This window comes from Carlito syrichta, unplaced genomic scaffold (genome assembly GCF_000164805.1).
Source record: "Carlito syrichta isolate Samal-C Ts95f unplaced genomic scaffold, Tarsius_syrichta-2.0.1 Scaffold287961, whole genome shotgun sequence".
Lineage (NCBI taxonomy): Eukaryota > Metazoa > Chordata > Mammalia > Primates > Tarsiidae > Carlito > Carlito syrichta.
Genome location: NW_007232057.1, coordinates 40,584 through 65,526, shown reverse-complemented (window position 1 = coordinate 65,526; position 24,943 = coordinate 40,584). Strand labels below are relative to the sequence as shown.

Genomic DNA, 24,943 nt, shown 5'->3' with positions numbered 1-24,943 from the left:
GATCGATTGAGAACATGTATTTTTAAGAGTATGCATTTTGCTTTTAAGTACTGCTTTATTGTATCCCATGTTTTCTCTTAAAAACTGCTTTGTAGAGGTATAATTGACATACTTGTATGACACACTGCACATATTTAATATATGCTCATGCAACCTTCACCACACTCTAGGTAATAAACATATCCATCATTCCCGAAAGTTTCCTCAAGCAGTAAGTTTCCTCATGCACTAAATATTTCATTTGCTTTTTTCTGGCTTATGTTGCTGCAATTGTTACATTTGAGGGTGACTTTTGTGTACTTCTCTGACTTAAGATTTTTTATCTTTTGTTTTCTGTAGTTTTGTTTTTAATTTTTTAATATTTAATTTTTATTTTTGGTGATTGTGCTTATTCTGGTTATTTTGATGAGTTTGTTTATTTTGCTGGGGGCTTTTGGGGCTTCTTGAATCTGTGGACTGTTTTTTTCCATCATTTACAGAAAACTGCTAGTCGTGGTCTCTGTAGATCTTGCTTCTGTCCTGTTCTCCCTCTTCATCTACTTTTTCTCTATATTTTTAATATTTTACTTATTCTGTCTTCTGTGTTTCCTTTTATCTCTTTATGCTTTACTACAAATAGTTTCTTCTGCCACCAATTCTTTCTTTTGCCTTGTCTAATTTGCTATTAAACTCTTTCATTGATGTCCTAATTTTAATCATGGTCTTTTTCTGTTTTAGAATATCTGTTTGGTTTTTTTTCAGATTTACAGGTTCTTTTTGATCATTTCAGTTCCCCGCTGAAATATTCAAGCCTAGCATTTATACTTGTCAACATGGTAAGTGTCTTTGTTTTGCAGCTCATGTGTGGTATTGGAATATTTGAGGTCCCTGTGGTTCTTTTCTGTTCCCCCTGCGAGGCTGTGTTTTTCCAGAGCAGGCATTGTGGCTTATTCTGATTCAGAAAGTCTGAGATGAAGGCTGGCTTTATGTATTTATAGAAAGCTCACAGGTGATTGTGTTGTTTAGCTTTTTGAACCACCGATTTTGAACCAGCGAGTTAGAAAATGTTGAAATGTTAAAGTTGTGTAGTATCAACTGCTAAGGCAGTAGGATTTCAGATTTATTCTTTCAGGCAAAGAACAAATAGCAATGAAATAATATAGTCCTCCAATGACAGTTCTAATCATTATACAGTTGCAGTTTCTGATGCGGCGCTAGAAGCTGAAAAGTTAAAGCCTGTGTGTACTGTTTTCGGATCCTTAGGGGTATGTACCAGGGCTGGATTCAGCATTGGGCGATTTGGGAGACTTGAATTCTAGCTCATTTCTATTAGTAACTTGTATTTGACCATGGAGAAATCACTTCATTTCTGTGCTTTCTGTTTTAAATGGAAGTTGACACATAATGCTTGCGTTTTAACTGTCACGAGGCGTTGATAAGCGTTGAGTAATAAGAATAGCAGCTACAATGGCTTCTATTCCTACCACCGTCAGCACTGCCATTACCATGATCGTCACCACCAGCAATTGCCTCTGCTATGCTCAGGCCTGTGGTAGATGCTCTTTAGATGCTCTTCTAACTGGCCTTTTCCTTGTGGGGAGCAACCCAGGGCCTTGGGAATAGATGTACTCATAACTCTCGTTATTCTTGTTGCTCTAGCTATCTCATTTTGGTTATCTGTAGAATGAATTTTTTTTTTTTTTTGAGTTGGAGTCTCACTGTCGCCCAGACTGGAGTGCAGTGGCCGCTCCCGGCCACCACAGCCTCGACCTGCTGGGTTCCGGCGAGCCTTTCGCCTCAGCCTTCCGAGTAGCCGGAATTACAGGCGCGCGCTACCACGCCCGGCTGATTTTTTGATTTATTGTAGAGATGAGGTCTCGCTGCCCAGGCGGGTCTCGAACCCGCGGGCTCAGACAATCCACTCACCTCGCCTCCCAAAGGCGCGGGATTATAGGCTGAGCCACCAAGCCCGGCTAGAATGAATTTATTTGTTTATTTTGCTTAAGGAGGAAAGCCAGATAATAAACAAATGGAATTTAGGAAAGTTTTCTGTCCAAAAATGTAAGGTACAACATGCAATTTTTTCAGATAAATTATTTATGATGAATTCATTTATTCAAAAATATTTGTTAAATATAATGTGCTAGACAGAATCTAACAAGTAAATTGATAAAATTTTAAAAATCACTTTTTAAACTAAGGTATTTCATTATCTCTGTAACCTTATCATACATAAAGTAGAACAATTTTATTGAAGTGTTTTGGGACTGATTTTTTGCGAATCTATTTTTGAATGATGGTGGATTTCACTTCATAGTTCCTGCAAACAAGTAAAGTAAACAAAAAGCCACAGTGTGATAAGTGAGAGCTCATGGCAAGTTGTCTCAGTGTAAACACTTGAGCATGAACGTGTTATCTCTTAGGCTAAGCATTTATAATATTGAATGTGTAATGGTGGCTACAGTGTTTCCAATTTAGCATCTTTCCTTTTTCAAGCTTATTTTTCTGTTATGCTATGTATGTTTTGATCTCCATTGTGCCATTTGGCAGTGTGTTTAGACCACTGGACTAAAAGATGCCTTTTTAAAAAATTATTTTACATTGCACTTGAGCTAAATTAGACAAAACAGTTCAAAGTATTTGGGAGTGAAGAGGAAGAGATGGCAGAGTCTATTCGTTCAGTGTCTGAGACCTAGTTTTGGAAGGCAGAGTTGTGTTTGAAAGGTGAGATATGCTGATTTGTACTATAAAGTAGATTTTTTTGGTGTGTTTTCTTTTAAAAATTTTGCCTGGTCTGATTTTGTCTCTTTCCCAGTACTGCAAGCATGTTTCCAGATGTGTACCCTGATGGGTACATGGTACTTGAGCAACTAGGAATGTTTTTATACCAGTAGCATCAAATGATGTTCTGTCTCTCATTTCTATCAGTAGCCATGAGAGATAAGTGCCTTTGGACTGTGGTGGTATTTAGCTGTAGCATATGCTACTTAAGAGTCCACTCTTCTATGCCACAGGGCGCCATCCCGTGCTAATGAGTACAGTTTTTCTCCTCTCAGGACCAGAATATACTCGTAGAGGCGTATAACTTATAAAACTGCTGCTGACTAAAAGGGAGCCTTCGTTATGCAGATTTCAGGATGCCTTGGTGATATTGTCTCATTGAGCTTCACAAGACTTGGTAATTTTGGAATTCTAGCTCTCAAGACAGTTAGCCAGATTAAGTCTCCTGTGTGTGAGTTTTTTTGTTTTGCTTTTTTTTGGTTTATTTTTAAACATCCCTTGCCGATAGGAACCAGGGAAGGGAAACAGGTTTGTGGTGGGCCTTGCTTTTAACTTGTTTTATTTAACTTGTCCTATTCCTATGTGGCATAGGTAGAAGATTTAAAGGTTACTGACATCAGCCATTAGCTTCCAGGGTGTCTCCAAGGCAAAAGTACTATCAGTTCTTCTGCCCTGGAAAAATTTGGCCTACGGACAGACTTTTCTTCCAACAACCCTTCACCTCAGCAACGTGTACTTCTCGGAGTATCTTCTTTTGTGGCATCTCCTGTTTGTTATTCAAAAAAACAAAACAAAATAACTCTTATGTATGTATGTATGTATGTATTTAGTTTTGAGTCAGAGTCTCACTCTGTCACCAGGCTAGAGTGTAGTGGTACGATCACAGTTACTATAGCCTGCTGGGCTCAGGCAATCCTTCTGCTTCAACCTTCCAAATAGTTGATACTACAGGTGTGCACCACCGCCCCAACTAAGTTTTTTGGTTTGTTGCAGAGACGAGGCCTTGCCAAGTTGCCCTAGTCGGCCTTCAACTCCTGGGCTCAGGCAATCTGCCCGCATTGGCCTCCCAGAGTGCTGGGATTTCAGGCGTGAGACACCACGCCTGGTCAAACTCTTATTTTATTTCAGTCAGATGGATATGTTAGCGCAACTACAGAGGGTTTATATTTGGTAGGCTGTGGGAAAAGGAGATGTCCAGCTATAAAATATTTTCTCCAGTTAAATGTAGTAAGTCTGCTTTTATCATTCTCTATGAATCACACACATCATTCTTCACATCATATTGTCCCTTGTCCAGATACTCCTCAGGGGTTTCTCTCAGAAGGTTAATGATGTCAGCCTATTGCTCACCATTAAAGATCCGAATGAAGTCTTCTTTCTCAAAAGTGTTTCCAGTAACATGCGTTCTTCATGGCCCTGTCGAGCCAGCGTGGAGGACTCTTTATTCCTTCACAGGCTTTTCTGACATGAATCTGATCTACAATGGGTGATCAAGTGATAGCTGTTTCTGAGGTTTTCATTCTACTGTATTTTGGATGAGTAGAGGTTGTATAAGAGCAGAATGCTGAAGATTTTTGTTTGTTTCCTTTGAACTGAACGTTATCCTCAGTCGTGCCCCATGACATTCCTGGGGTCTTGATCTTTATTGACTGCCATCCCAGAAAATGGAGAAAATAGGTAAAACCAAAAAGATTGGAAAAGCTAATTGGAAAAAGCTCCTGTGGGGCAAACTGTCACAAGGCAGAATGATTCAGCAGTTGCAGGGGAACATTATTGATTGTAAATCCTTAGTGAATATTTAAGTCTGGTTTTTTTTTGTCCTTTGAGCAAGCATTCAGTTAAGGTACAGATAATTTAAATTTGAGAATACTGAAAATATTTTGATGATGGAATGTTTTAAGAAAATTTTAATTTTCTTAAAAAATTACATTTAATTTTATAAATACAAATTATATCTTAAAAAACTATACTGTCAAATTATATACCAAAACAAATCTCAGAGTTATAAAGACTTAAATGTAAAGAATAACAGAAAATCTATAAGAAAATAGGAGCGAATATTTATCTGACCAGGATGGAGCTTTATACTTATAAAGAAATAGACTGCATTTTTGTGTTTTATAAACACGAAGAAGTAGATTGACAGCATTAAAAAATGCAAAACTTCCAAGGCCAGCTATGTAAATTGTAGGTCCTAGTTCAAAATGAAAATGAGGACTCCTTGTTTAAAAATTTGGGACACGGTGACTCTCACCTTTTAATCAGCACTTTGGGAGGCTGATAAAGGTGGATTGCTTGAGCCCAGGATTTCAAGACCAGCTTGGGCAACATAGTGAAACCTCGTCTCTGCATACGAAAAAAAAAAAAAAAAGATTAACTGGGCGTAGTGGTGTGTGCCTGTAATCCCAGCTACTTGGAATGCTGAGGTTGAAGGATTGTCTGAGCCCAGGAGGTCCAGGCTGCCATAAGCCATGGCTGTGAGCCATGATCATCATGAGTATGCCACTGCGCTCTAGACTGGGTGACAGAGTGAGACTCTGACTCAAAAAAAAAAAAAAAAAAGAAGAATAGGAAAATATCATTAAAAGTATTAGAATATAAAGCTTTTGCTTTTTTTCCCCCCCTGTGGTCTTTCTCATCTTCTGAAGGTGGTTTTTATTTACCATTTAATGCCATTCTTAGTAAAGAAATCTAAATTTTAACTTATTAGCATGAATTTTACCATTTATTTTTATATTGTGATACTAGTTTTAAATGCAACTTTAACATTTACCATAATACTATAAGAAAGGATTGGCAGTAGCAGGATACTGCAGGCAGGGGGGAGGAGGGACATAGTATTCATAACATTAATAAAGGTACCTGCTCTCAAACCAGGCAGAGTGGGGCCAGAGGGAGGCCCAAACTTTACCTGTATGATGACCACTTGTATAACTGATCCTGAATTGTACCCCACATCTTTAAAATAAAAAATGCAACTATCAGAACGTTTAACTCATATGTTAAATGAGTTAAATAATACAAACTTAACCAGTTGGTATTTTGTACTTGTGTACCCATACATATGTGACCATTTTTTCCAGAATGGTGGAAACACTGCGTAAAAGACTAACTTGGCTGTAACCATTTTTGTTTCACGTCTTGATATGTGCACATTCTACTAACACTGTCTGTCTTCAGCTTACTAATGAGTAAGGAAGCATGGAAGAAAAGGAACCCTGGGTTGTGAGGAGTCTGGCTCAGGCAGACATACTGTGATTTTTTTCAGGCCAGGCCCCAGGCAGTTACAAAGGCTTTACCCGATGGCCTCCCCACACCAGACTTGGTGCACAGCCAGGGTGTTACAGTCTCAGAGGAGAGTCGCAGTGAAGGAGTCAGACCCTCCTGGCCGGGCATGCTCTTGGCCTCTTTGCGTTTCTGGGTCTCTTGATCTGAGGCCTTTAGCTGAGGTCCTCATCAGGCATCTCGGCCAAGGACTCCTTGTTCAGAGAGGAATGGGAACCTCCAGGACACTTTTCTTTATTCTGAGTTAGTAGTTGTTCCTTTTGAATTCCTACTTTTTAACCCCTCACCCTGACCCTGACCCCTGGGTTCCGTTTTTTGTTTGAGGCTCCCTCGGCAGTAAGATAATCCTCATGTCTGCAGAGATCCCCCTCACCGTTGACTTTTATCAGGGGAGAATTGCACTTTGGGAGGTGGCACTTGCTTATACTACCACAGTAAGTGATTAACTTTCATTTGTGGCTTGTCGCTTTAATCAGCTACTCTGACACATGGCAGCTGAGTTCTCCCTTTTAGCTCTGTTGAGCTCCTGTCGGGTTGTCTTCTCTTTCCATTTCTTTCTGGGCCATCATTTTCATTGTTAAGCAGGTGGCCAATACAGGGAAGTCACATGAGCTAGAAAGGCTGCGATGGTAGGTTTCCTTGGCTGCTTGTATTTCTTAAAACACCGTTGTTTTTTCTCTGCATTCGAAGCAAGTTTTGGTGGCCTCTCTGGACTGTCATTGTACACACTCACTCAGTTGTAGAAATAAACACATTCCATGATCACAGGAAATTGTGGACACATTACCCAAGTGGGCCTCAAGGAATTGTGGACAAGAATATTTTGTATATCTCCTCTGCTCATGCATACATTCCATTGGTCCATCAGACTTAATTTAGCAAAACACAGGTTCAAAGATAAAGTTGAGCATTTTGGGACAGTGACAGCAGAGCATTACACTTAGCATGAGCCCTTCAGACCATAGAGCCTTGGGCACAGGTTGTATGCCAGTGGAGCTGGCCCTGAAAACTTCTGAAACACATCACAGTAACCGGAAATGAAAAGGTAACAATTCAGAATGGTTTGCAACAATTTGCAAATTAAAGCAATAATTTACGGTTTATTTTTTGAAATCAAGATTTTAAACAGAAAATCATATAAGGTGAGAGGATTGCCTGAACCCAGGGATTCAAGACCAGCCTGGACAACTTGGCGAGACCTCATCTCTACAATAAATAAAAAATTAGCCAGGTGTGGTGGCGCATGCCTGTAGTTCCAGCTACTTGGGAGGTGGAGGTGGAAGGATTGCCTGAGCCCAGCAGGTCAAGGCTGCAGTGACTGTGAGCGTGCCATTGCACTTCAGCCTGAGCAACAGAGTGGATTCCAACTCAAAAAAAGAAAAAGAGAAATTATGATGAGGGTTTATTAAGTCATCATTAAAACACTATTTATTACAAAAATTATAAATATCTTAAATATCTGACAATACAGTATAAAGGTAAATTATGGTACAGCCATTTGATGGAATATTTTGCAGACATGAAAAATGATATTAATATGAGTAGTGTTTATTATACCATATAATGTTAGTGCAAATAGCAAGATGCCTTTTGGGAGGCTGAGGTGAATGGATTGCCTGAGCCCGCGGGTTCAAGACCTGCCTGGGCAACTTGGTAAGACCTCATCTCTATAATAAATCAAAAAATTAGCTGGGCGTGGTAGCGCGCACCTGTAGTTCCAGCTCCTTGGAAGGCTGAGGCGGAAGGATCGCCGGAGCCCAGCAGGTCGAGGCTGTGGTGGCCGGGAGCGGCCACTGCACTCCAGTCTGGGCAACAGAGTGAGACTCCAACTCAAAAAAAAAAAAAAAAAAATAGCAAGATGCCATATTCCATAAAAAATATATGTTCAATTACATAAACATCTTGGCTGGGCATGCTGGTGAGTGCCCAGAAACTTGGGAAGTTAAGGTGAGAGAAACCCTTGGACCCAGGAGTTTGACTCCAGCCTGGGCAACATAGTGAGACCCTGTCTTTAAACAAATAAAATAAAATAAATTTTTAAATGTCTAGAGAAAGATTGGAAAAAAGTAGATCTGAATGTTAGTAGTGATAATTATCTGGAAAGTTGAGTATTTTTTTTCTGTATACTTTTCTGTATTTCCTTCATTCATTTCAAAATATATTTTAAAACCTATGTCATTATGATCACATGATTTTTATATAGGAATTTTTTTTTTTACATTAAAGGTAGAGGATTTGTGCTTATTATTATTTGCATAATAGTTTTTTAAGAACAATATTAGGGAAATAATATCTGCAGTGTATGTGTAAAGGCTTTAGTTTTTTGTACTCTGATGTCTGGCACATGATCATAATGAAATATAAATGAATAGCTTTGCTATTTTGATACAAAATACGAGTGAGGTGAGCTAATTGACCTAATTGTGACTAGTCCGTCACACAATGTTTTACAAAGTAGGTGTTCAATAGGTCAGCAGGGAGGACAGATCAGTACTAATCATCAATAATAAATATTCTGTACATTTTAAACATACTTCTCCTAACATTTGATTTATTTGGTTGTGTGTTTTTCTTTCTTGAAACTGGGCTTGTGTATGTCAGGACAAGAGTTTCCAAATTATTAGTGTCATGTTCATACCTCTCTTGTCAGTTCTATTCATTTGTTTAAACTGAAATTTTCTTATTTGAAAATCATTACTTTCTGTCGATAGGGAGAACATATTTGAATTTCACACATAGCTAGGTATTGTGCAAAACAGGTTGAATATTAGCCAGAGACTGTGACCTCTAGGTAGTCAGAGAGCCTGTCTCTCTTACTCACTGGTATAGCCTGCTGCATCTCACACAATGGATAATAAGTATTTGTTTTATGAACGAATTAGAATCTAGTCTTCTAGGTATTTTCCCATCATGACGGTTTTTTCTGCATATGGATTTCCTTTAAGCCACAGGTGACTGTCTTTAATACAATAATAAATATGCTTGTTATTCATTCCTGTGTGGACCTTATTTTCTATTAAGAAAATTGAAATCCATATACATTGGTTTAAAGTCAGACCACAGTGGCTTTCCTCTCTCTTTCCCCCAACAATTTATTATGAACATTTTTATACAGAAAAGTTAAATAATTACACAGTAAATACCTATATATTCACTACCTAAATTCTATAATTAGTATTTCAATATACTTGCTTTAGGAAATATTTATCCATCTTTTCAACCCTCTGTTTATTAGTCTGTCTTCTTTTATTTATACATTTCAAGAAAGTTGCAGGTATCAGTACATTTCATCTCTAAAAACCTCCAGAATTAATTGCAGTGTTTATAAATGAATGATTTTAGAGTGTGACTATGTGCATTATATGTGGACATTTGGAACTAATAACTATAGGGAAATTAAATTCTATCATCTTACTTTATTTTCTATACGTAGATTGGAAGGATAGGTTAGAAAGGGAAAAAACAGCTTAGACTGTATAATATAATTATTTTATAGTGTACAGAGAAGTTTCATGTGTGTTATCTAATTTGATCTAATATTATTATTATTAATAATAGTAGCTAATATTTATTTAATGCTTACTTTGTGCCAGGCACTGTGCTAAGTTTATCTTTAAGGAATGTAGTATGCTAAATTATTTTCATAACCCTTATACTTAGTTGTCATATTTAGTTTTTAAATGGGTTGATTTGCTCACTTAAAAAATATTTTCAGTCCTGTGGTATGGCTTTTAAATTTACATTTGTCAACTGCTGCTCTTTTTATTTATTTATTTATTTATTTTTTTGAGTTGGAGTCTCACCCTGTCACCCAGACTGGAGTTCAGTGGCCACTCCCGGCCACCGCAGCCTCGACCTGCTGGGCTCCAGGGATCCTTCCGCCTCAGCCTTCCAAGTAGCTGGAACTACAGGCGCGCGCTACCACGCCCGGCTAATTTTTGATTTATCGTAGAAATGAGGTCTTGCCAAGTTGCCCAGGCGGGTCTTGAACCCGCGGGCTCAGGCAATTCACTCACCTCAGCCTCCCAAAGTGCGGGATTACTGGCTGAGCCACCGAACCCGGCTTATTTTTTATACCCATTATTTTATTCTCAGATTGCTGCTACTTTTAGAAGTCTTCGTTGTTTGTTGAGTTTCTAGGAAGACCCATTTTCTTGGGTATTGTAACTTTACAGGTCACAATTTAGAATAAAATTCGAGTATGACTTAGAAAAAGTAGCTGAAAATGTTCCTGTTTTATCTCTTATTAATCAGTCTCTAATTCTAGTATTTTTCATGGCTTTAAAGATACAAAGTAGATGATATGAGAATCTGTATTTAATAGTTATTTCTCCTTGGATTGTTAATTAATTATTAACATTTTATGAATAATTTAAATATGGCTACTTTTTTGTATATTTACTATGGTGCTGGGTACTGTGATTAATATCCATTATATATTTAATTCATGCGGCCACCCTCTGCGAGTTGAGAAAGCCAAGGCATGGAGAGGAGTTGAATGGCTTGTCCTGGGTCACATGGCTAGGAAACGAAAACCCAAGAAATGAGAGGTTCAGTGCCAAAGTCCCTGTGTCTGACCACTACCCCAGGGTTTTCCATGGTGTGATCCTCAGATCACCTGTTCATAATTTCTTAGACCTACTGTTAGAAATGTAGATTTTTGGGCCTTACTCCGTACCTGCTGAGTTTGAATCTTTGTGGATGAAGTTTTTTTTTTGTCGTTATGCAGTTGATTCTCATATGCATTTAAGTTTGAGAACCACTATGCCATACTGTTCCGTAAGCATTATCATGCTTTAATCTTGGTCAGCCTAGAAAGATGCCAGGCTCAATCACTCTTGTCCTTGGAGTACATGACATTTTGGGTTGATTTTTATGCTCTTGTTATTGCTTCAAGATCGTCATGGACTTTAAGCACCCAGATGGTGTCACAGTGCCAGTTATGTTGCCTCGTCGGAGTTTGCTGGTGATGACAGGAGAATCTAGATACCTTTGGACTCATGGGTATGTATCAACAATATCATTGACAATCCGGATACCTTTTGCCTTGTGCGACGTCTCATCTTTCTCCAAGTCACTGGAGCCATGCCCTATGCCTGCACATTGAGACTTTTGGGTTCAAACCTCCTGGGGCACCTATATGTTTTTAAAACATTCCCTTTTTATTTTGAAGAAAATTTAAGCTTCAAACCAAGTAGCAAGCATAGTACAGTAAATAGCTTTCACTTTTCACCTGCATCTACCAACATTTTGCCACATCTTTTATTTTTCTCACTTACGTTATCATCATTACTTTCGCTGAATCATTTAAAGTAAATGACAAATATCGTGGCCCTTTACCCTTACGTGCTTCATTGTCTTTCCTAAGAACAAGGACATTGTCTATGTTGGCTTGGCAGTCTCTGGTGATGGCACCACATTCAGCTCTCAGTCTGTTTTTGTACAAAAGAGAGACCATTCGAGAGAACTAAGAATGGTTTTTACAATTTTAAAAGGCTGTGAAAAAAAAAAAAGTGAAGAATATCTGGCAGAGGCTATATGTGGCCCTCAATGCCTATAATATTTACTACTGTGCCTTTATAGAATAAGTTTGCCAACCCTGTTCTACAAAACCACCGTGCAGTCCTCAAACTCAGGAAATTCAACATTGATAAAGTACTCTTATTATACTCTTTATTAATCTATATTCAGATATTGCTAAAGGACTTTAAACTCTCTGATCCAGGAGTCAATTCATGATCTGACATTATGTTTACTTGTCATTTCTGTGTAGTCTTTTATTTGAAATAGTTCCTCAGCTTTTCTTTGTTCTTCACGACATTGACTCTTTTGAGGAGGCCAGTTGTGTTGCAGAATGTTTCTCAATTTGAGTTTGTCTGATTTAATCAAAGTCTAAAGAAATGGGTGTGTGCTTTTGGTAGGAATACCTGTATAGCCTTCTGAGAAGAGACCGTGACACTGCTGAAATGTATGTATATTGTCACTTAAAATACTGCCAAGTTCTGTGCTTATGAATTCTGTTCTGCTTGGAGATTTTTGCTGACAAATTTTTATTAAAATTCAAGGAAATGAACACGTAAATGCATTTGTAACCTGTCCTAAATATGAACCATAAAATGATTTTTTTTATGACCGTTAAAATATTTTCACTTAAAATAAATGAAAATGGTGATGTGATCTTTTTTTTCAAGTATTCTTGTAATTTTAAGAATAATCACATTTTCTTTTTTGGGTTCAAGCATTTTTGTTATCACTAATGTTTACTCTTAAAAGTAACTGTATTACTCTTAATTATACTCTTACGAGTAATTGGATTAAGCAAATGTAAAATAAGAAATTACTTTTCATGTACCTATTATGAAAATATTTTAGTCTATTCTTGGTAGCAGCACAGATTAATTATCCTAAAACACCATTTTGATCATATTATTCTCTTGGTGAAAGCATGCTATGTGATTGAATCTTACTAATAGTTATCTCTGGAAAGATAGATTATAGGTAATATTTATTTTTAATCCTTGCTCTGGAATAAAAATTCTCTACAGTATTTTCGGGGGGGGAACCTCAATATTATTTTTGAAGACTGCTGTTGATACCCATTGCTTTTACTGTAACTTTGTATGATTGCGTGTGTATTTTTGTCTGTGTTAGGAAGAGAGAGAGATGGAGAAATGAAGGCGGCAAGGAGGCAGTGAGACTAGGGGAGAGGGGAGGGAGAGAGAGAGAGAGAGCGAGATCAAACACATATAGAGTCTTTGGGTGGAAGAGAGAATTGATTGGAAAAGCATATTTAATACACTTGAAAATGTATAAACTATAAGAGATAAGCCACAATAAACTTTTTGATTTCTGTGCTGAAAATCAAAAGCACTAGAAAGCACTGTAGACAGACATGGATTGAAAAAGGTTAACACTGCCCTATCATATTAATTCCAGACACCTCCATCTGACTTTAATTTGATCAAGTTCAGATTTACTATTCTAGATACCATGTCTGCAATCAAAGGTAAACTTAACAATCAGGTGTATTCTATTTGGCGGTTTTTTTGGGGCGGTTTTTTTGGGGGGGGATTTTTTTGCATATAAAATCACCTTTCACATAAAAATCTTAATTTTTGGCTTCTCTTGAAAACTGAGACGATCTGACGACACCGGGCCTTCGTATTTCTGGGCAGCAGTGACTGAGACTGACGTCACTGTCATGCTATAGATGGATTCCACTTCTCCAGATCCCTGCAGTTCCACCCCTTTCTGTTGCTCCTTGAGCCTGGGCTGAGTGTCAGTTGTCATTTAGCTTTGTGCTTGTACTATTTAAAAAATCTTAGAGCAGAGTGAAGTGAAAATTGAATATTTCTTGAACTGATGCCTGTATCACAAAGTAGGAAATGGAAATCGCTCCTGAGTGAGAATATGTGTTTTTGGAAAAATGGAAGAGAACACAATGCTTTTTTTTTTTTTTATTTAAATGAAGACTATTCCTATGTGTTTAATGACAAACAAAATCTTTCTTTCTTTTTCTTTCTTTCTTTTCTTTCTTTCTTTCTTTCTTTCTTTCTTTCTTTCTTTCTCTCTCTTTCTCTCTCTCTGTCTCTGTCTGTCTCTCTGTCTCTCTTTCTCTCTTTCTCTCTCTTTCTTTCTTTCTTTCTTTTTCTCCCTCTGTCACCCAGGCTGCAGTGCAGTGGCACACTCATGGCCACTGCAGCCTCAACCTGCTGGGCTTAGGTGATCCTTCCACCTCAACCTTCCAAGTAACTGGGACTACAGGCACGCGCCACCACACCTGGCTAATTTTTTGATTTATTATAAAGATGAGGCTTTGCCAAGTTTCCCAGGCTGGTCTCAAACCTGTGGGCTCAGGCAATTCTCTCTCCTCAGCCTCCCAGAGTGCTGGGACTATAGGCATGAGCCACTGCGCCCAGCCTACAAAAAAAATATTTCTAAACAGATTCACCTGCCTCATGTATGTCATCTGACTGCCTCAGGAGGCATCCTTTCATGAGATTATGTGAACTTTCCTTTTCGGTTATTTCTGGGCATTGTTTTTGTGCCTCTCATGGTTCTAACTCCTTACATATATTAACTCATTTAACTCATGTTATGACAGGGGAAGCTGGTTTCATGGCTTTCATTTTTAAAGGAAATTGGAGCATAAAGAAGTCACATGTACAAAGTCACAAAGCAGTAAGTGGCAGAGGATCAAAGCCAAGCAGTCTGCCTTCAGGATCTGTGTTCTTAACCATGCTGTGCAGCTAAACGTGTTTACTCCCTTTCCTCTGAACTTATGCTGGGCCTTCTGGCCTTCACACTTTAGCCAACCCATTCTGTTTTTAAGATACAACTCTTTTACTTCCTTCATAATGTGTGAAGTTTTTCCTGACTACGTTAACTTGAAATAATTTATCCTTATCTTCTTAACTTTTAAAGACTGTATAGTATTCTACTACCTTGAGATGTTTTTTCTATTATGTTGAATTGTTACTTAAATCTATACAGATCTTTTTACTGAATATTTTCCCACTTGATTATAATGTGAGTACAGGGGAAAAAAGATGTTTAGTGATGTTTAAAGAAATCATTATTTTAACGTATGGGTTACCTGTACCAAGAAATCTGAAATTGTTACAAAAACCATTGAGAACTGCTTGGCCTTTACCTAAGATGTAACTAACTTTAGGCAAGTGAAGTAATTGACTTAAAAAAGCCATAATAGGGAGACACTTAGTCTCCAAGAGGGTTATTGGTTTGATAACAAGAGGTTCAAGACACTCATTCTTCTAAAATACTTTGACTTTGTTCAACACCATAGTGTGAATCATTTTCAGCTATTAGAGTAACAATAATATAAGTTCAGTCAATGATTGCTTTCTTTTACCACTAGAAAAATTGCCTTTAGCACAAGTTTTTCTTTTTGTTTGTTCTTTCTTTCTTTCTTTCTTTCTTTTTTTTTTTTTAAAGAGCCATGCTCCTAACTTGTTTTATGAGGTTGGAATTACCCCTGATGCCAAACTATGTCAAGGATATTACAATAAAAGAAAATTACAAGCCAATATTTATCATGTCAGAGAAAAGAAAATCTTTAACAAAACATCAGAAAGTCCAATCCTGCAATATATAGAAAAGAAAAAAGTTATAAATATTTCTCATATCAGAGATAAGAAAGTCTTTAACAAAACATCAGAAAGTACAATCCTGCAATATAGAAAAGAGAAACTATGTTATAACTGAGTGGAGTTTATGCCAGTATTGCAAGGTTGGTTTAACATTTCAAAATCAATCAATGTAATTCAACACGTTAAAAGAATAAAGGAGAAAAAAACCATTCTGACTGATGCAGAAAATGTATTTGACAAAATTCAGTACCCATTTGTGCTAGAAACTCAGCAGACTAGGACTGAAAGGCACGTCTCTGATTTGGTAAAGAGTATCCGTAAAAAACCCATAGCTAACCTCATACTTAATGGTGAAATGAAATGGTTTTTCCTTAGATACTGAATGAGTCAGGGATGTCTACTCTCACCATTTCTATTTAATGCTATATGGGATATCTTAGCCAGTATGAGAAATCAAATAAAATCATAAGATTTGAAAGAAATAATAACACTCTCTATTTGTGAATTACATTACTGTGGATGTAGAATACCCTAGGAAATCTACAAAACAAGTTCTAGAACTAATAAATGAATTTATTAGCATATAAGGTCGATGTTTAGAAATTAATTTTTGGAAAATGAAATTAAATTGCTGTTCAAAATAGCATTAAGACCCATTAAATGTTTCCTTTTCAATATTCACAGTTAATCGTGGTGTGATTTAAAAAGCAATCAGGTTGGGCATACTGTTTCTAACAACAAATGGAGTGAAACAATATAGCAACAATGAAATGAAAATTGAGGATTGATATACATTATATTTTTAATTTTAGGAGAAAATTAATTTTAGTACTATGGTGACTTTCCCCTTTTCTGTATTCTCTATAAAAACTTTTTAATGTAGCTCTTAGTAAGGATGTTTCAACAACTTAAGTATAAAATTGTATTTCTATATAATTTGCTTAATCTTTTAGGCTTAAAAATTCCCTGTGAATATGTGAATATGAAACCTGTTTCTTAAGGGAGATAACCTTGCTAGAGTAAATCAAGCAGAAAACGTGACCTAAGAAGGTCTGAATCTTAGGAATACATTTTATGTATATATATATATATATATATATATATATATATATGTATTTATTGAGTTGGGGTCTTACTCTGTTGTCCAGGCTGGAATGCAGTGGCAATTCCTGGGCTCAAGCAGTTCTCCTGCCTTGGCGTCCCAAAGTCCTGGGATTATAGCCATGAACCACCATGCCTGACTGAGGAATAAACTTTAAAAAGATATGCATCATACATACAATGAAATTTATGAAACATTACTGAAAGAAATTAAAGGAAACCAAAATAAATAGAGATACAGATGCTATGGTCATGGATAGGAAACTTAATAATGTTAAGATATCAGTTTTCTGTGTGTGTGTGTGTGTGTGTGTGTGTGTGTGTGTGTGTGTGTGTGTACATATATATTGAGGACCCCAAAAACTGGAATTAGCTTTGGAAGGCAAGCCCCTTGTACTACACTAAGAATTTGTTTTTCCAGAACAGTCAACCGAAGTTTTTTTTCCTGGAAGTGTTTCAAAGATTGCGTTATGATTTGCAGGTGAAACGTACTGAGTTCTGGCAAACAGGTAACTGGTTCTTCCTCCATGATGACGTATCTGCTTACACCACACTAGGTGCTCAGCAGTTTTTGACCTAAATGGCGTGACCCTTGTGTTCCACCCTCCCTATTCACCTGATCTTGCCCCGAGTGCCTTTTTTTCTGTTTCCCTCGATGAAAACAAGTCCTCAAAGGGAAACGTTTTGCTGACACGGAAGAGGTGAGACACACAATGGCAGAAGCACTGAAAGGCATCCAAACTGATGAGTTCAAACACTGAGCAGTGGAAAACACTTCAATAGGCGTATTGCATCCAACAAAGAGTACTTTGAATGTGACTACAGTTTACATATGTAAGACTAAATACACAATCTATTATTTAAAAATTTCAGGTTTTTTTTGGGTTCCCCCTCAGTGTATATATTTCTATCTTTTTATTTTCAGTCATTTTCTGTGCTTATAGTTAAGGTGTGTCTTTTTTGGGGTGGGGTGAACAAAATGGTCAAGGTGTGCCTTTTGTAATCACCATGTTGTTGGATTTGATTTTTATGATCAGGTCCAGCAATCTTTGTTCTTTAATTGCAGTTTTAGTTCTTTTACCCTTAACATAATTATTGATATTGAATTTGAATTTACCATCTATATGTTTCTTCTTGGCCTCATCTGCTATTTCTTTTTTTGGAATTGATATTAATGAAATATTTGTTATTGCTTCATTTGTACATTCTTTTAATATTATTACCCTCAAGATAATTTCCTTAAATTCTTCTGTTTCTTTATTTTTTCCACAATGCCTAAACATCCAGAAAATCCAATAAATATTTGTAATACATTCTTCTAGATTTGCTCTATTCCCTTAATATTTTAAGAGACCTGAAATATTTTTTATCTATATAATGTTAAGTAGATTATTTTGACTTGTTTTTAGAATCACACCCAGAAAATTTGATACTGTTCAAGCATCTGAGGGTCACAAAAGTGGAATTGTCACCAGTGACGTTGGAGACTTGACTTTAAGCAAGAGGGGAGTACGAACATCATTTACATTCAGGAGAGTGAGGCGAACACCTTGTAACTGTAGTAAGTAGACAATTTTGTTTCTCCTGTAAAATGGAATAAATCTAGTATGAAAATCCTTTAAGGTCCCATCAACACCTAGGAGAGCTGCTTTTTTTTTTAACTTCTCTAATGGCATTTCCCATATTTTGCCTTGTATTATATTTCATATACTTTTCTTAACCACCCTCATTAGAATTTACAGTCTTTGAAGGTAGGACCTGGAACTTATCATCTGTATTTTTCCAAGACTTAGTACTTGAGCATTGTTGGGTACCAGATAAATGTTTTGCTTATTGAGGTAACAGTTAAGAATGCTGCTATACAGTTGCAGGACAATAAAATCTCAAAGTAGGTTTTGCTGGGAACAGCTTGTCAAGTTTCTAAATGACTTCTTATCAACCCAACAGGAAAGTTGGATCTGGAGAATGCTTCCTATGGTAGATAACTCTGGGAGATTACCTGCGGTTTATGCTTTAGTTCATTTGAAAACCTGGAGGGAAATAAGAGCTGCTCAAAAACTGGTCGAGAGGGTGCTGTTTGGAATTTTCCATGCATGTACGTCATGCCCTGAGTTTATAATCATAGTGATAATATGATCCTTTTCATATCCTGTGGCTTTTAATTATGGGTGGTATCTACCAATAGCTTTTGGATTTAGTCATAATCTTAAAAACATTTCAAATGATAAACCCTTATGTCTGCAAGATGTTGTCTTAGATAACTTGAAATCTCTATATTTGATATCTTGATGTTAGTGAAGCTTAAAACAAGTTTTTATTTTGCTAAAAGTGTCCTCAAGGCCTTGAAATGTTAATTTTTGTTTGCTTGCTTTTTGAGAAAGGATCTTGCTCTGTTGCCCAGGCTGGAGTGCAGTGGTGCAGTCATAGCTCACTGCAGCCACAAACTCCTGGGCTCAAGTGATTTTTCCCACCTCAGCCTTTTCAAGTAGCCAGGACTATAGGCACATACCATTATGCCTGGCTAATTTAAAAGAGTTTTTTTTTTTGGTTGAGATGGAGTCTCACCATGTTGTCCGGGCTTAATTTTTAAAAAAATTAATTAAAGAAATATTTATTTAGTATTTGATGAGTGTCTAACACTATTGGTAGCTTTATAAGGTATTAAAAAATGTGACTCCTGTTATCAAGGAACTTAAAATCTAGTGGGGGAGACCAACTAGTTTTCTCACATAAATAATTTTTGTTATGGGCACTTATTAAATGTATAAAAGCTCCCACTGGGGGACCAGCCCCTGCAGAGAGATTTAGAGGGTCCCTGGAAGGTGGGGCAGCGTCGGTTATTATTCTGGAGAAATAAAGAGAAAGAAAGAGAAGGGGGAGAAAGAAAGAGACTGGACTCTGTCTAGTGCAGAAGCCGATTCTGTAGTAGGGATAGATATTAAAAGAAAGAAAGATGGAGGGAGAGATATAAAGAGGAAGAAAGAGAAAGAAAGAAAGTGGACAACTGTTCAGTGAAATGAGCAGAAGCCGATTTAATGAGGCAAACTGTACCTTTTATCCTAAAGTTTCATAGGCAAGATCACAAGATTTTCACATGAACACAAAGCCAGGTGGATGAGGGGCGTCTCCCCACCCACCAGGTGTTTCCTCAAGCATGAGGAAGGACAATCCGAATATTATTTCACTGTTCCTTATGCTTGGTTAATGTTCCTCACAAACAGTGCAATTCTAACATCATAATATTCTAATAATCAATAACTTCTAAAACGTATGCATTCCCAATACCTAATGACTGACTTAAATCTTAATACCTTTCTATTCTGTGCTAATTTTACCTGTACTATAAAAAACTCTTAATTATAGCTCAAACCAGTTCCTAAAGAATGTGACCCAGTCCAAAGATCATGCTGGGCAGTTTCCAAGAACAATTGATTATAATCTCTTAACAAAATGACTATTCTAAGCCAGGCTCGGTGGCTCAGCCTGTAATCCCGTGCCTTTGGGAGGCTGAGGTGAGTGGATTGCCTGAGCCTGTGGGTTCGAGACCTGCCTGGGCAGCAAGACCTCATCTCTACAATAAATCAAAAAATTAGCTGGGCGTGGTAGCACGCACCTGTAATTCCGGCTACCTGGAAGGTAATGCGGAAGGATCGCCGGAGCCCAGCAGGTCGAGGCTGCGGTGGCCGGGAGCGGCCACTGCACTCCAGCCTGGGCGACAGAGTGAGACTCCAACTCAAAGAAAAAATCCTATGTATCTATCTTAATTTCTATAAAAGTTTCTAATTCCTAATCCTAATATATAAAGCTGATCATCAGCAATAAACCTTCTAAAATAAAACCCAAATACAAACTGTAATTGTACTAAAGCCAAAACTGCAATTAGTAGAAAGTGGGAACAGTGAAATTTCTAAAGTTAGCTGTATTCTTATAAAACCTCAAAGTATCATGTTTGATCATGCTTGGAATAACATAATTCCCTGATGTAGCATGACCTATTCTAAAATACTTTCTATGAATAAAATAAATTCGGTTTCTATTATAAGTAGAAAAAACCTACACTAATTGTAACTAAAGAGCCGGTTTAAAAGAATGCAGCCCAGCCCAAAGTGGATGCTGGGCCTTTAGGAATGTGGCCCAGTCCAAAGTTCGTGCTGGGCCATTTCTGGCAACTCTAGATAATCATCTATACCATCTAAAGCTGGACAAATATACTTTTAAATCTTATAAAGAAGCTTGTATCATATATAAGGCTCCCAAATGTGACCTGAGTTTGAACTGTGTTAAGTTTAAAGCCGAAATCGCAGTCTGTGAGAAATGGGAACAATGGATCCCTAGAGTCAGCCATACCTGTCATGGTCTCAGAACTTCATGCTTAGATAATCAAAGTCCCTGCTAGTGGGTCATGCCAAACAACAAAGAAGGGAGGAGGGAATGGGCCTTCAGCTCCTGAACGCAACCTGGTGGTATCAGGGTCCGCAGCCCTCCTGGATCCCTAACGCTCAGGCGGGTCTCCATGGCAGGCTCTTATAAAACCTCTGTATTCACCTTACAGATTTTTTTTTTTTTTTTGGTTAATACTGATTGTATATATTTATAATATACAACATAATATTTTGAAATATGTATACATTTTGGAATGGCTAAATAGAGCTGATTCACATATGCACTACCTCATATATTTATAATTTTTTGTGGTGAGAATACTTCAAATCTATTCTCTTAGGGATTTTCAAGAATACATTACGTTGTTGTTAACTATAGTCACCATGTTGTATAATAGATCTCTTGAACTTATTCCTCCTACCTAGCTGAAATTTGGTATCTTTTGACCAACATCTCCCTAGCCTCTAACTCCCAAATGCAGATGTCATTTCAGTATACTAATTTCATCTCCATTGGATATATACCTGGTAGTGGAATTTTTGGATCATAAGATAGCTTTATCTCTAATTTTTGGGGAAACCTCCATACTGTTTTTCATAGTGGTTGTACTGATTTAATTTACATTCCCACCAACAGTGTATAAGGGTTCCCTTTTCTTCACATCTTCACCAACAGGTGATTTTTTTTGTCTTTTTAATAATACCCCTCCTATCAGATATGAGGTGATATCTTGTGGTTTTCATTTGCATTTTCCTGATGATTAGTGAGTTTTTTGTTTTGTTTTTTAAGTTAAAGATCATCTCTTGCATACTTTCGGTCAAAAGTGTAGACTTTTAAGTGACAAAATTGCTTGTCCCTTTAGAAAACTTAAATAATTTCCAAGAAAATAACATTTTACTAAGACCAGTTTAGGATAATTATAATATGTATTGTAGTATAATCATAATTTTCATTTAACCAACACAATGCAACCCCTCTGCTTCCACATGTATGTTTTAGAGCCCTCAAGCTTTGGGGACTGTTTTTTTTCTAAAAATCCATTACAAATGTTTAGAATTTCTTATAACCCATTAATAGGGATGAGATACTCCCATCCCCATTTTATGCTTTCTCGAGTTTTGGCATACTCTTGTTATCTTTAGCGAAAAGAGGTTTGCTTTCTGTTTATTCCTAAAGTCATCTACATTGCTGCCGAATTCTTCAGTGTTGTGGGATTTCTAGTTAATACCTTTGTCTTTTTAGAAAATTTTTATTTTAAAAATATGGGGTACAATTCAGGATTAGGTATACAAGTGGTCATTGTACGGGTAAAGTTTGGGCCTCCCTTTGGTCCTCATTTTGCGTAATTTGAGATCAGGTATCCTTATTGATGTTGTGTCTCCACCACCCCCACCCTGGCAGTACCCACTACTGCCAATCTCTTTCTTATAGTATTATGGTAAATATTCAAGGTTTGCTTATGAGTGAGAACATGTGGTTCTCTGTTCTTTGTTTCTGTGAGAGATCACTGAGTATGATAGACTCTAAATCCATCTAAGTGGCTGCAAAGTCCATATGTTTGTCCATCTTTATGGCTGCATAATATTCCATTGTGTATACACACCACATTTTTTTATCCAGCCCAGTCTCAATGGGCAGCACGGTTGGTTCCATGTTTTTGCTGTTGTGAATAGTGTGGCAATAAATATGTGTGTGCAGTATCTTTTTTGTAGAATTTTTGTAGAATATTTTCTTAGTCTTGTCTGCGATTTCTCAGAAGTATTACTACTCCTCCCTTTATTCCCTAGAAAACCACCCACAAAAATCTTTTTTATGTGAGACCTCTTACAGATATTATAATTCTTGTGAAGATTTGTTAGGGAAGAGCTTTTTTTTCTTCCAACTGATATCCCCAGTCACCAAATTTGCTTTGATTTCCTTTTTTTTTTTTAAGAAAACTGATACCTTGTGAGTCATTTGGAAAAAAGACTAAAGACATACATAGCTTTGTTTTTTCCTTTAGGTTACCCTTGGGTCTGTGATAACCAGAGGAAAGAGCGTCCTCCCTCGTTTCCAGAGAGTGACAAGGAAGCCTGCCAGCTGGAGCAGGAGTATGTCCATCGCGTTTATGAGGAGATTGCCGGACACTTCAGCAGCACGAGACACAGCCCTTGGCCACACATCGTGGCATTTCTGAAGGCTCTGCCAAGTGGGTCCATAGTGGCTGATATTGGATGTGGAAATGGAAAGTATCTCGGCATCAATGAGGAGTTATTTATGGCAAGTAATGGTGCTGCTTCCTTTATGCTTAATTTGCAGAGGTCATCATCTTTCTTCCTCATGATACAATGCTTTTTTTTAGGTCAGAAAAGTTGTAACACACAGATTGAAAAGTAATGACCATCTGTTCTTTCTTATTTCCCTGGAAATTTATGGGCATGTCATTGTTTGTAGTTTTTTTTTTTTTCTCCTTTTAGATTTTATTTTCTAATATGGTTATTTTATTAGTAAAACTCACACTTACAAAATTCTTTATAGATTAGAAAGGATTTTAACAGAAGTCATTTTTGGGGGGTGGAGGCTTGTACCCTCCAAACATGTAATCATGACAAAGATACATTTTTATCCTTTTTTTTTTTTTTTTTTGAGTCAGGGTCTCACCCTGTTGCCCAGGCTGGAGTGCAGTGGCACAATCATGGCTCACCGCAACCTCTACCTCCTTGGTTCAGGCGATCTTTTTGCCTCAGCCTCCTGAGTAGCTGGGAGTACAGGCATGCACCACCACATTCAGCTAACATTTTTTTTGTTTGTAGAGACAAGGTCTTGCTATGTTGCCTAGGCTGGTCTTGAACTCTTCAGCTAAAGCAGTCCTCCAGCCTCAGCCTCCGAAAGTGCTAGGATTACAGGCATGAGCCACCATGCCTGGTTTCGTCTATCTTTCATAAATGAAAAAACTGGGGTTTCCAGAGGTTCTATTACTTCCCTGATGTCATGTGATTAGGGGACATAACTGGAACCTGAACCTCTGTCTTCTGACTTCAAATTTTACTTTCAGTAGCAAAAAAGTTTACTATTTATTGGTGTTTTACTGTTGAGGAAACTAAGGTTCAGGTAGATTAAAAACTTAATTAAGGTTATAGTGTTAGACCCTGCATGTGAAACCATTCCTGTCTGACTCCAGAGTGTCTGATTTTAGTTTCTGTCATTTCTTTATTTATGAGGTACTTCTTTTTCTGCTGTGCTGAACAGTAGGATGTTCTTCCTGCTGTAGTGCTTTGTTGTAAATATTCACATTAACACTGCTCTGTGAGGACTGGAAATTCAAAATTAGGGGAGGTTGACCAGGGGCGGTGGCTCATGTCTGTAGTCCCAGCACTTTGGGGGGATGAGGTAGAAGAATCTCTTGAGCCCAGGAGTTTGATAACAACCTCAGCAATGTAGCAAGACCCCATCTCTACAGAAACTACAAAAATTAGCATGGTGGCATGCACCTGTAGTCTCAACTACTTGGAAGGCTGAGGCAGAAAGATCACCTGAACCCAAGAGATTGAGGCTGTGGTGAGCTGTGATCATGCCACTGTACTGCAGCCTGGGCAGTAGAGTGAGACCCCAAATCAGAAAAAAAAATAGGGGAGGAAGGGCTAGAGTAAGGGAATAGGTAAGAAGAAAAGAAAAAGAACAGTCTACATTCATGGGTTTTTGGAGTGTGTCAGATTCCTTTTAATCTTTATTTTTTACTCCACCATAGATACTGTGCACTTATATGAAGAAAGTTGCTATAGTTGTCCCTTGGTATATAAAATTGAAGCCAAATCAAATAATAAATAAAATAAAAATTTAATGAACATAAAAGGTTTAGTGTAAAAGGGAAAAGTGGCACATCCTTCTGCTAAAAGATGACATTTCTGTCGCCCCATATGAACCACAGCGGCTGCTCTGTGTTGGGCTGTTGACCTCAAATACTTCTAGTCACATTACCTGGGACTCTACTGGAAGAACAAAAAACAGACAGAGAAAAGCACACTCATCCCTTGGTGTTTGTGGGGAATTGATTCCAGGGCCCTCACTGATATCTGAAAATCTGCGACATTCTGATAAAACTGCGTAGCATTTGCGTACAACCTATGTCCATCTTCCCATATACTTCAAATCATCTCTAGCTTACTTGTGATACCTAATGCAAATATATAATTGCTATATAAATAGTTAGACTGTATTGTTTAGGGAGTAAGGACCAGAAAAAAAAGTTTGCATATATTCAGTATAGACTCAATCTTTTGTGTGTGTGTGTGTGTGTGTGTGTGTGTGTGTGTGTGTGTGTGTGT

The 24,943-nt window shown here is 37.4% G+C and overlaps 1 protein-coding gene across 2 annotated transcripts in view; it reads left to right on the top strand.

Annotated features, from left to right (window-relative positions):
- The window catches only part of ALKBH8 (alkB homolog 8, tRNA methyltransferase), a 57,747-nt gene that overhangs the window by 21,713 nt on the left and 11,091 nt on the right, over positions 1 to 24,943 (top strand). For both annotated transcript variants that reach the window (XM_021710044.1, XM_021710043.1), the window contains 3 exons: positions 10,943 to 11,049; positions 17,666 to 17,817; positions 22,642 to 22,898. In XM_021710044.1, coding sequence (XP_021565719.1) covers positions 10,943 to 11,049; positions 17,666 to 17,817; positions 22,642 to 22,898 — 516 coding nt within the window. The remainder of the gene's footprint in view (positions 1 to 10,942; positions 11,050 to 17,665; positions 17,818 to 22,641; positions 22,899 to 24,943) is intronic.